This window comes from Ranitomeya variabilis, chromosome 2 (genome assembly GCF_051348905.1).
Source record: "Ranitomeya variabilis isolate aRanVar5 chromosome 2, aRanVar5.hap1, whole genome shotgun sequence".
NCBI lineage: Eukaryota > Metazoa > Chordata > Amphibia > Anura > Dendrobatidae > Ranitomeya > Ranitomeya variabilis.
This window is the reverse complement of record NC_135233.1, coordinates 634,719,175-634,731,546: the sequence shown is the minus strand read 5'-3', so window position 1 is coordinate 634,731,546 and position 12,372 is coordinate 634,719,175. Positions and strand designations below refer to the sequence as shown.

Below are 12,372 nucleotides of genomic sequence, written 5' to 3'. Positions count from 1 at the left end.
ATTTTGTGGAGAGGTGATAACATGCCAAGTTGAGAATAAACCTTTAAGATTAGTTTAAAATCTATTAACTCTTTAGTATTTTAAAACATACCTCTCCGTTTTTAGGAGGAATTGTCAATTCCTTGTATCCATGTGGAATATATACATGGCTGTAATTGAAACGTATTTTTTTCAGGAATTGTTTTCTTACAGATGAGAAGGCTCCATCACATCCCACTATCAAATCGGCATGTGTCTGCTTTACAGATCCCTGATTCCTAAGAAACACAAACAATGACAATCAGTGAAAAACTATACATTAGGATGCATGCTGTTGTTAAAGGGATCCTGTCAGCAGGATTGTAAACAGTAGCCTACACACAGTGAATAAAATGATACCTTGGTTGAAATCCTTCTTGTGGTTGTTTCTCAATCTGTTTTTTCAGCTTTGTGCTAATATGTTCATGCCCTAAGGTGGCCTTGGAGGGGGGGTTGCATATGGTGCTCTGATTAGGTATTCATAATGCCGACTGCTGATAGGTTACTGATCCCTCTTAGCAATCTCGGAGAGCTGCTACTGCGCAGGCGCGAGCGGCGCATCTTGGAGGAGGAATTATTTTTTTTCTTCTCCAGCAAGATGTCGCCACCGGCACCTGCGCAATAGCAGCTATCATATCTCTATACATACCAATAGCTGCTACTGCGCAGGCGTGGCAGACACCATTTTCAAATTGACTTTTTTTTCCTCGCTCAATTAAATAAGCAAAAGGGATTAAGTGCAAACTAAACATGCGATTATGCTGCAGTGCAGGTGCCACAGCTGACACCTGCCTGCAGAAGGTTTTTTTACATTTTTATTCAGTATGTGCTGGTATTCATTATGCAAACTAGGGGGCAGGTCAGTAAGGAATTAGAGACCTGTCAGCAGTCTGCATTATGAATACCTAATCAGAGCATGACATACAGACCACCCCATCCAGGCCCACCTTATGGCACAAGCATATCATTAACACAAAACTGAAAATAAAGATTAACCCCTAAACGACCGCCGATACGCCTTTTAACGGTGGCAGTTAAGGGTACTTAAACCAATTAATTAACGGCGCTGTGGAAAAAGTGTATATCGCCCCCCAGAGTTGGATTTTCTCTGGGGTCTCGGTTGTCAGGGGTAGCCGGGACCCCAGAGAACATGATTCGGTTCGGTTTTTACCGACCCCCGAGTTGCGATCACCGGTAATTAACCGTTTACGGGCAGTCGCAAAAAAAAAAACGATTTGCCAATTAATTTCTCTGTCCTCCGATGTGATCGCACCTCAGAGGATAGAGAAATGGGGTCCCCGATCGCCCCCCGATACTCACCCGTCTCCCCCGGTGCTCCACATGGTTCTTCTTCCGGCAAAAAAAAACAGCAGGCGCATGCGCAGTGCGCCCGCCGGCCGGCACCCGGAAGATCTTTGGCGTCTCGGCTGCCGGGGGTAGCCGAGGCCACAAAGAACATGATCGGGGTTGGTTTTTACGGTTATTTACCGGCGACCACCAAAAAAAAGCGGTGTGTTATTCTCTGTCCCCTGATGTGATCGCACATCAGAGAACAGAGAAATAGGGGTATCGGGACCCTGTTATACTTACTGGTGTCCCTGGGTCCTCCTGCTTCTTCTCCTGGCCGCCGGCATGTTCCTCCGTGAAGAAAATGGTGGGCGAATGCGCAGTGTGCCCGCCATGATCTGACGGCCGGCAGAGGAAGATTCTTCCTCTTGTTTTATTTAGGTCACTGTGAGATCCTATCACAGTGATCAAAATAAAAAAAAGTAAATAACCCTCCCTTTATCACCCCCTTAGTTAGGAAAAAATAAAATAAAAAAATGTATGTATTTCCATTTTCCAATTAGGGTTAGGGCTAGGGTTAGGGTTAGGGCTAGGGTTGGGGCTAAAGTTAGGGTTAGGGATGGAGCTAGGGTTAGGGCTAGGGTTAGGGTTAGGCTAAAGTTAGGGTTAGGGTTAGGGCTAGGGTTAAGGTTGGGGCTAAATTTAGGGTTAGGGCTAGGGTTGGGGCTAAAGTTAGGGTTAGAGTTAGGATTAGGGTTGGGATTAGGGTTTGGGTTGGCGTTAGGGTTGGCATTAGGGTTACGTTTGGGATTAGGGTTAGGTTTGGGATTAGGGTTAGGGTTGGGACTAGGGGTGTATTGGGATTAGGGTTAGGTTTGAGGTTAGGGTTGAGATTAGGATTAGGGGTGTGCTGGGTTTAGGGTTTTGATTAGGGTTATGGTTAGGGTTGGGATTAGGGTTAGGGTTGTTTTGGGGTTAGGGTTGTGATTAGGAATATGGATCGGTTTGGGATTAGGGTTAGGGGTGTGTTGGGATTAGGGTTGGTGTTAAACAGTTGAAACCCCCCAATTCTCGGTACATCAGGGGGTCTCCAAACGAGACAGCCAATTTTGCGCTCAAAAAGTCAGATGGTGATCTCTCCCTTCTGAGCTCTGCCAAGTGCCCAAACAGTGGTTTACCCCCACATATGGGGCATCAGCGTACTAAGTACTAGTTGGACAAAAAAAAAAGTTGGGGGCTAAAAAAATCATTTTTGTGAAAAAAAAAGATTTTTTATTTTCATGACTGCATTATAAACTTCTGTGAAGCACTTGGGCGTTCAAAGTGCTCACCACACATCTAGATAAGTTCCTTGGGGGTCTAGTTTCCAAAATGGGGTCACTTGTGGGGGGTTTCTACTGTTTAGGTACATCAGGGGCTCTGCAAACGCAACATAACTTCAGCAGACCATTCTATCAAAGTCTGCATTCCAAAACAGACTCCTTGAAAAAGCCATGTCCAGGCGAAACGTGCGTTGGAGCTAGCAGGATACTATTGGGTATGGATTTTACATTGTTATAGGATATTTGTTTTATCCCATTTCCTTCTTGCCCATCTAACCTTTTGAATGCATGTGTGCAAATATATGTAGGCCATGTGGTATGGGATATACCTTTTGTATTATTATGTCTATTCAATATTCTGTATTTAAAGCCCACTCCAATAACTGCACTAGGGTTTTTTTGTATTGTTCTGTTTTTCTTTCCCCTTTTTTATATGTACTTTTAATATTATGAAATAAATTTATACATTTTTACCATATTGGTTCTATATCTCTGTTTTTTCACCCTTTTGTTTGAGGAGGTGATAAGGTCTTGTTTTTTGCAAGACGAGTTTTATTGGTACCATTTTCGGTCACATGACATTTTTTCATTGGTTTCTCTTCCCATTTTTTTTGAGGCAGAATGAATAAAAACCAGCAAGTCAGGAAATTATTTAAACCGCTTTATTGTTCGGGTCAGTACGATTACAGTGATACCACATTTATATCTTTAGGTTTTGGCGCTTTTATAAAATAAAAAGTTTTATAGAAAAAATAATTATTTTTGCATTGCTTCATTCTGAGAGCTATAACTTTTAACTAGTGTTGAGCATTCCGATACCGCAAGTATCGGGTATCGGCCGATATTTGCGATATCGGAATTCCGATACCGAGATCCGATACTTTTGTGGTATCGGGAATCGGTATCGGAACCAAATTAATGTGTAAAATAAAGAATTAAAATAATAAATATGGATATACTCACCTCTCCGGAGGCCCCTGCACCTTACCGCTGTTAACCGACAGCCTGCTTTGCTTAAAATGAGCGCGTTTAGGACCTTCCATGACGTCACGGCTTCTGATTGGTCGCGTGCCGCTCATGTGACCGCCACGCGACCAATCACAAGCCGCGACGTCATTCTCAGGCCCTAAACTCCTCATTCTAGGAATTTAGGACCTGAAAATGACGTCGCGGCTTGTGATTGGTCGCGTGGCGGTCACATGAGCGGCACGCTACCAATCAGAAGCCGTGACGTCATGGAAGGTCCTGAACGCGCTCATTTTAAGCAAAGCAGGCTGCCGGTTAACAGCTGTAAGGTGCAGGGGTCTCCGGACAGGTGAGTATATCAATATTTTTTATTTTAATTCTTTATTTTACACATTAATATGGATCCCAGGGCCTGAAGGAGAGTTTCCTCTCCTTCAGACCCTGGGAACCATCAGGATACCTTCCGATACTTGGTGTCCCATTGACTTGTATTGGTATCGGGTATCGGTATCGGCGATATCCGATACTTTTCGGGCATCGGCCGATACTATCCGATACCGATACTTTCAAGTATCGGACGGTATCGCTCAGCACTACTTTTAACATTTTTTTTTGCTGATACAGCTGTATGGCAGCTTGTTTTTTGCAGGACAAGATGGAGGACTTACACTTTTTGCAGCCTTATTGCTTGTAAAGCATATCAAAACAGGAGCTTTTCTATGCTTAACAAACTGTCAGAGCTGCACTGACAGACAAACTTGCTAGCTCATTTTCTGAGCATGATCTAGCAACTTTGCTAGCTCTGGTGATGCGGATGTCATCATGACTACATTGGGTCACCATGGAAATGATCAGCCCCTCACGATGACGTCACATGGGCTTTGATCGGAGAGTAGAGGGGAATCCTTCCCTTTACCTGACTGCTAAATGCTGCGATTGATATCGAACGTAGCATTTAGCTGGCTAAAGTGCCAAGAGCAGTGCGGGCACCAGTTCTGGCACCGAGTGCTGGGTGTCAGGTGTCTGAATCAGCTGACACCCAGTGGCGTTTGCCCACGCACATACTCCTGTGCACGGGAGGTCGCCATGTCGTATACATACACTGCATCGGAAGTACTTCCTGACCATGACGTATAAATTCTGCAAATGTCGGGAAGGGGTTAATTATGTGCGTCTTTGGAAGTTTATGCCATCTGAAATAGTTAACAATTCATATATATGAAATAATTTAAAACCATGATATTAAGAACCCATATGAAGTAAAGCATATCAATATTCAAATGAATTAACTCTAGTGGCCTCAATCATAGACAAATATGCAGCGCCCCCACTGTCGCAGGGCCGAGGGGTACCCAGTACCGGGCCTCTGAGTCTCTGTTCTGGGGTTGTCACGGTGGCTAGACCCGGTCCGTGACCCTGCTGAGGGGCGCCCAAATATTAGGTGTGGGTATGGTGATGATGTTATGGTGCGGTGAAGTGCAGGTCGCAGTAAATAACGAGGACACCAGGTTGCAGTCTCTTTACCTCTTTACTGAAGGCTTCAGGGTCCTCAGTCCGGAATACGGTTAACCAGGCTGTGCAAGTCCGGCCAGTCCGATGGCACCTCCAGAGTTCCCTTTGCAGGTGGAAATCTGTGCCTACCTTCTAGCGCTTGTGTGTTGTGGTCCTCCCCTGCTGTGCTTACGGGATAGTACCCCACAACTGTTGTGTCTGTTTCTCGTGTTCCCTCACAACTCGATTCTGATGTTCTTCCACGTCCCCCAGATCTTATGGTTAGGACGCACCCGTATGACGGGGAGGCTCGGAGCTCTTCCGGGACTCTAGCGTCACCCCACTCCTGTTGTTACCCCCCTGTGTCTTCCTAGGTCAATTGGGTGAGACAGCCCGCCTCTGACTGACTGTCCTGCCGTAGGTTTGAAGTTTGGCTTGGAGCTCTATACTTCCTCGGCGTTCCGGCCACCGGTTATGCGCCTCAATAGGATGTTGCCTCGTCTTACAGCACAACTCCTACTGGTATTCTCCTTGTTGCGTTGATCTCGTTTCTCACTCAGCACAATAAACCTCGCTTCTTGTCCTTTCTTAGGGTACCGCCGCTATATCGTGCAGCCGCGGTCCCGTAACGTTCTTTCTGGTTGCTAGGCCTCTGTCAGGATCCCACCCCTGACAGGGACCCCTCTGAATCTTCCCCTACAACACCCTCTGCCACAAGGTGTTGCCTGGTTCCAACCCAGTCAGCTTTCTCTGATCTAACTTCCTGCCTAACCCCCAGTTTTATCAGATTGTGAGGAGTGGCCTAATACATAGAACCCTTAGCTCCCCCTGGAGGCCAGACTGTGAAGTGTATTGGTGTCTGTGATACCTGGTCAGATGAACTCCTTCAGTGCCATCAGACGTACCATAGCCCCCCTTAGCGGCGGAGCATCAGTACTGCAACGACCAGGACTCTGGGGCGCTGCACTCCCCCCCGGTTAAATCCAGTACTCCTGGACTGAGAAGAAAACAACAATACATGTCAGCAAAAAGACATACAATTTTTGAAAATGCAAGTACAAGCAAACTTTTTAACAGAGCTTCCCTTTATGGGAGGTGAGGACACTTGAACGTTACAAACATAGTTAAATACTTTAAATAACCTTGCTATGAATAACTTTTCTTACCCAACCGGGTATTCTACTAAGTGCAAATTCTTTGAACAATAATTTAACTTTGCCTTTAAGGACGTACTCGCTGAATCCACTAAAGACCTTCTTATAACACATTATAAGGCTAATCAACTTTTATGCATTCTCCTTCTTTACATCTGCAGGACCGCCTGTCCTAACTGCTCCAGGCCTACTGCCTCTCCTTTCTGTTACAGGACCGCCCCTTTCTGCCCGGGCCTACTGACTTTCTACTACTATACACAGTATAGAACATATCATCCATCTTTCAGTTCAGGATTACTGAGCCATCTCTGTATGGCTCCTAGGAGGACTCACTGACTAACCCCGTACGGGTTCACTTTCTGTCCTCATTCTTCTATCAACATTATTAAACATTTCTTACAATTAACTAGCTTGTTACATTTAACTTTTACATATCAGCATTATTACTTCTTCTTTTAAAGCATCATCATTCCTTAAGTGCTATCGATGAACATCCCCTTTAAGAGGGGACCAAGTCTCTATGAGGTAGTGCAACTTCTCAAGCTGCAAGTCCGTATGCAGCAAGGACTCCGGTACTGCTTCCAGGAACAGTTTCTTCGCAAAGAGTCCTTTCTTTTATAAAACCAGTAGAGAGCACCTTTAAGAAGGTGCAAACTATTTACAACATCAGTTTTTGAATCATTCACCGTCCATGATTCGGCAGTCTCTTGATAACTGAGGCAAAAAGTAGAAAACAAACAAAAGGCAATAGGGATCCCGGGTCAACAAAGGGATCCCTTTAAGAGTAAACCCTGGACGGGTTTTAGCAGCATAACAGCAGAAAACAATGAACTATTTACAATTAATAAAGCATTTTTGCTTACTCATTACTCAGTTTCTGGTAGCCCCCACCGAGGCTTTACCTGGCAGGTGGCCCTCTGTGGCCCAGACAGGCTGGACACCAAGTTTACTCCCGCGGCCAGGTGTACCCCGTGGGTTCGGGTCTTCTGCACGACCAGGTCGTGCGCTGCGATGAGTGTCTGCGTGGGTCGATGGATAATGCTGGCGGCGGCGGAGGCTGCAGCAGCGGCTTCAGCGGCAAGCTCCTCCCCCTCGGTTCGGGATACCGCTAGAACGGCCGTGCAGCACTGCATATCCTGGGCTGTTGTGAAATTGGATTTTGGGCTCCCCCGGTGGCCACTGGTGGAATTGAACTTGTGTGCATCATCCCCTCTGTTCACCTGTTCCCATCAGGATGTGGGAGTCGCTATTTAACCTTGCTCCTCTGTCACTTCCATGCCGGTCAACATTGTAATCAGAAGCCTTTCTGTGCATGTTCCTGCTTCTAGACAACTCCCAGCTAAGTCGGACTTTTGTCCTTGTTTGTTTTTTGCATTTTGTTCCAGTTCACAGCTGCAGTTTCGTTTCTGTGTCTGGAAAGCTCTTGTGATCTGAAATTGCCACTCTGATGTTATGAGTTAATACTAGAGTCTTAAAGTAATTTCAGGATGGTATTTTGATAGGGTTTTCAGCTGACCATGAAAGTGCCCTTTCTGTCTTCCTGCTATCTAGTAAGCGGACCTCGATTTTGCTAAACCTATTTTCATACTACGTTTGTCATTTTCATCTAAAATCACCGCCAATATATGTGGGGGCCTCTGTCTGCCTTTCGGGGAAATTTCTCTAGAGGTGAGCCAGGACTGTATTTTCCTCTGCCAGGATTAGTTAGTCCTCCGGCTGGCGCTGAGCGTCTAGGGATAAAACGTAGGCACGCTACCCGGCTACTGTTAGTTGTGCGGCAGGTTTAGTTCATGGTCAGTTTAAGTTTCCATCCTTCCAAGAGCTAGTTCATATGTATGCTGGGCTATGTTCTCTTGCCATTGAGAACCATAACAGTTTGACCGGCCTACAAAGGGTTAAATTAATTGGCAGAGAAAGGAGAGAAAAAAGAAGTCTGCTGAAAATTTTTTTTTTTTTTTTCCTTCAGTTCTGAGTGTGCTTTCAATTGAATCACTTGCAAGTCTGCCTATATTGCAGCCTTCCTCTCTCTCTCTCCTTCTAATCCTGGAATGGCTCTGTGTTCACCTGTTTAAAATGGATATTCAGAGTTTAGCTGCAGGTTTGAATAATCTCACCACGAAAGTTCAAAATTTACAAGATTTTGTTGTTCATGTTCCTATATCTGAACCTAGAATTCCTTTGCCTGAATTTTTCTCGGGGAAAAGATCTTGCTTTCAAAATTTCAAAAATAATTGCAAGTTGTTTTTGTCCCTGAAATCTCGCTCTGCTGGAGATCCTGCACAGCAGGTCAGGATTGTGATTTCCTTGCTCTGGGGCGACCCTCAAGATTGGGCTTTTGCATTGGCTCCAGGGGATCCTGCGTTGCTCAATGTGGATGCGTTTTTTCTGGCCTTGGGGTTGCTTTATGAGGAACCTCATTTAGAGCTTCAGGCGGAAAAAGCCTTGATGTCCCTATCAGGGGCAAGATGAAGTTGAAATATACTGCCAAAAATTCCGTAAATGGTCTGTGCTTACTCAGTGGAATGAGTGCGCCCTGGCGGCGAATTTCAGAGAGGGTCTCTCTGATGCCATTAAGGATGTTATGGTGGGGTTCCCTGTGCCTGCGGGTCTGAATGAGTCCATGACAATGGCTATCCAGATCGATAGACGTCTGCGGGAGCGCAAACCTGTGCACCATTTTGGCGACCATTTGGCGGTGTCTACTGAGAAGACGCCAGAGAATATGCAATGTGATAGAATTCTGTCCAGAAGCGAACGGCAGAATTTTAGACGAAAAAATGGGTTGTGCTTTTATTGTGGTGATTCAACTCATGTTATATCAGCATGCTCTAAGCGCACTAAGAAGCTTGATAAGTCAGTTTCAATTGGCACTTTTCAGTCTAAGTTTATTCTATCTGTGACCCTGATTTGTTCTTTATCATCTATTACCGCGGACGCCTATGTCGACTCTGGCGCCGCTTTGAGTCTTATGGATTGGTCCTTTGCCAAACGCTGTGGGTATGATTTAGAGCCTCTTGAAACTCCTATACCTCTGAAGGGGATTGACTCCACCCCATTGGCTAGTAATAAACCACAATACTGGACACAAGTTACTATGCGAATTAATCCGGATCATCAGGAGATTATTCGCTTTCTTGTGCTGTATAATCTACATGATGTGTTGGTGCTTGGATTGCCATGGCTGCAATCTCATAACCCAGTCCTCGACTGGAAAGCTATGTCTGTGTTAAGCTGGGGATGTAAGGGGATGCATGGGGACGTACCTTTGGTTTCCATTTCATCATCTATTCCCTCTGAGATTCCTGAATTCTTGTCTGACTATCGTGACATTTTTGAAGAACCTAAGCTTGGTTCATTACCTCCGCACCGGGAGTGCGATTGTGCCATAGATTTGATTCCGGGTAGTAAATACCCTAAGGGTCGTTTATTTAATCTGTCTGTGCCTGAACATGCTGCTATGCGAGAATATATAAAGGAGTCCTTGGAAAAGGGACATATTCGTCCTTCGTCATCTCCCTTAGGAGCCGGTTTTTTCTTTGTGTCTAAGAAAGATGGCTCTTTGAGGCCGTGTATTGATTATCGGCTTTTGAATAAAATCACGGTTAAATATCAATATCCGTTGCCACTGCTGACTGATTTGTTTGCTCGCATAAAGGGGGCCAAGTGGTTCTCTAAGATAGATCTCCGTGGGGCGTATAATTTGGTGCGAATTAAGCAGGGGGATGAGTGGACAACCGCATTTAATACGCCCGAGGGCCACTTTGAGTATTTGGTGATGCCTTTTGGCCTTTCAAATGCCCCTTCAGTCTTTCAGTCCTTTATGCATGACATTTTCCGTGATTATTTGGATAAATTTATGATTGTGTATCTGGATGATATTCTGATTTTTTCGGATGACTGGGACTCTCATGTCCAGCAGGTCAGGAGGGTTTTTCAGGTTTTGCGGTCTAATTCCTTGTGTGTGAAGGGTTCTAAGTGCGTTTTTGGGGTTCAAAAGATTTCCTTCTTGGGATATATTTTTTCCCCCTCTTCCATCGAGATGGATCCTGTCAAGGTTCAGGCTATTTGTGATTGGACGCAACCCTCTTCTCTTAAGAGTCTTCAGAAATTTTTGGGCTTTGCTAACTTTTATCGTCGATTTATTGCTGGTTTTTCTGATGTTGTTAAACCATTGACTGATTTGACTAAGAAGGGTGCTGATGTTGCTGATTGGTCCCCTGCTGCTGTGGAGGCCTTTCGGGAGCTTAAGCGCCGCTTTTCTTCCGCCCCTGTGTTGCGTCAGCCTGATGTTGCTCTTCCTTTTCAGGTTGAGGTCGACGCTTCTGAAATCGGAGCTGGGGCGGTTTTGTCGCAGAGAAGTTCCGACTGCTCCGTGATGAAACCTTGTGCTTTTTTTTCTCGTAAATTTTCGCCCGCCGAGCGGAATTATGATATTGGGAATCGGGAGCTTTTGGCCATGAAGTGGGCTTTTGAGGAGTGGCGTCATTGGCTTGAGGGGGCTAGACATCAGGTGGTGGTATTGACCGACCACAAAAATTTAATTTATCTTGAGTCCGCCAGACGCCTGAATCCTAGACAGGCGCGCTGGTCGTTGTTTTTCTCTCGGTTTAATTTTGTCGTGTCATACCTACCGGGTTCTAAGAATGTTAAGGCGGATGCCCTTTCTAGGAGTTTTGAGCCTGACTCCCCTGGTAATTCTGAACCTACAGGTATCCTTAAGGATGGAGTGATATTGTCTGCCGTTTCTCCAGACCTGCGGCGGGCCTTGCAGGAGTTTCAGGCGGATAGACCTGATCGTTGCCCACCTGGTAGACTGTTTGTTCCTGATGATTGGACCAGTAAAGTCATTTCTGAGGTTCATTCTTCTGCGTTGGCAGGTCATCCTGGAATCTTTGGTACCAGGGATTTGGTGGCAAGGTCCTTCTGGTGGCCTTCCCTGTCACGAGATGTACGAGGCTTTGTGCAGTCTTGTGACGTTTGTGCTCGGGCCAAGCCTTGTTGTTCTCGGGCTAGTGGATTGTTGTTGCCCTTACCTCCTGCTCCGGTGTTGGTTGAGGGCGAGTTGGAGTACGTTGTGGAAAAAATCTTGGACTCTCGTGTTTCCAGACGGAAACTCCAGTATCTGGTCAAATGGAAGGGATACGGTCAGGAGGATAATTCTTGGGTGACTGCCTCTGATGTTCATGCCTCCGATCTGGTCCGTGCCTTTCATAGGGCTCATCCTGATCGCCCTGGTGGTTCTGGTGAGGGTTCGGTGCCCCCTCCTTGAGGGGGGGGTACTGTTGTGAAATTGGATTTTGGGCTCCCCCGGTGGCCACTGGTGGAATTGAACTTGTGTGCATCATCCCCTCTGTTCACCTGTTCCCATCAGGATGTGGGAGTCGCTATTTAACCTTGCTCCTCTGTCACTTCCATGCCGGTCAACATTGTAATCAGAAGCCTTTCTGTGCATGTTCCTGCTTCTAGACAACTCCCAGCTAAGTCGGACTTTTGTCCTTGTTTGTTTTTTGCATTTTGTTCCAGTTCACAGCTGCAGTTTCGTTTCTGTGTCTGGAAAGCTCTTGTGATCTGAAATTGCCACTCTGATGTTATGAGTTAATACTAGAGTCTTAAAGTAATTTCAGGATGGTATTTTGATAGGGTTTTCAGCTGACCATGAAAGTGCCCTTTCTGTCTTCCTGCTATCTAGTAAGCGGACCTCGATTTTGCTAAACCTATTTTCATACTACGTTTGTCATTTTCATCTAAAATCACCGCCAATATATGTGGGGGCCTCTGTCTGCCTTTCGGGGAAATTTCTCTAGAGGTGAGCCAGGACTGTATTTTCCTCTGCCAGGATTAGTTAGTCCTCCGGCTGGCGCTGAGCGTCTAGGGATAAAACGTAGGCACGCTACCCGGCTACTGTTAGTTGTGCAGCAGGTTTAGTTCATGGTCAGTTTAAGTTTCCATCCTTCCAAGAGCTAGTTCATATGTATGCTGGGCTATGTTCTCTTGCCATTGAGAACCATAACACTGGGCCCACCAGCTGCTCCCCTTTAGGTGCCGGCGATACGTTACCACATCCCCCGGCTTCAGGAAGGACTTCGCGCGTCTCCACACAGGCAGGGCTCCACTTCGTCCCGGGTGATGTGGAC

The 12,372-nt window shown here is 45.9% G+C and overlaps 1 protein-coding gene across 1 annotated transcript in view; it reads right to left on the bottom strand.

Moving 5' to 3' along the window:
- Positions 1–12,372, bottom strand: part of KMO (kynurenine 3-monooxygenase) — a 705,013-nt gene that overhangs the window by 266,017 nt on the left and 426,624 nt on the right. Inside the window, exon 7 of the mRNA XM_077292788.1 lies at positions 92–257. Within this exon, the coding sequence (XP_077148903.1) occupies positions 92–257 (166 nt within the window). The remainder of the gene's footprint in view (positions 1–91; positions 258–12,372) is intronic.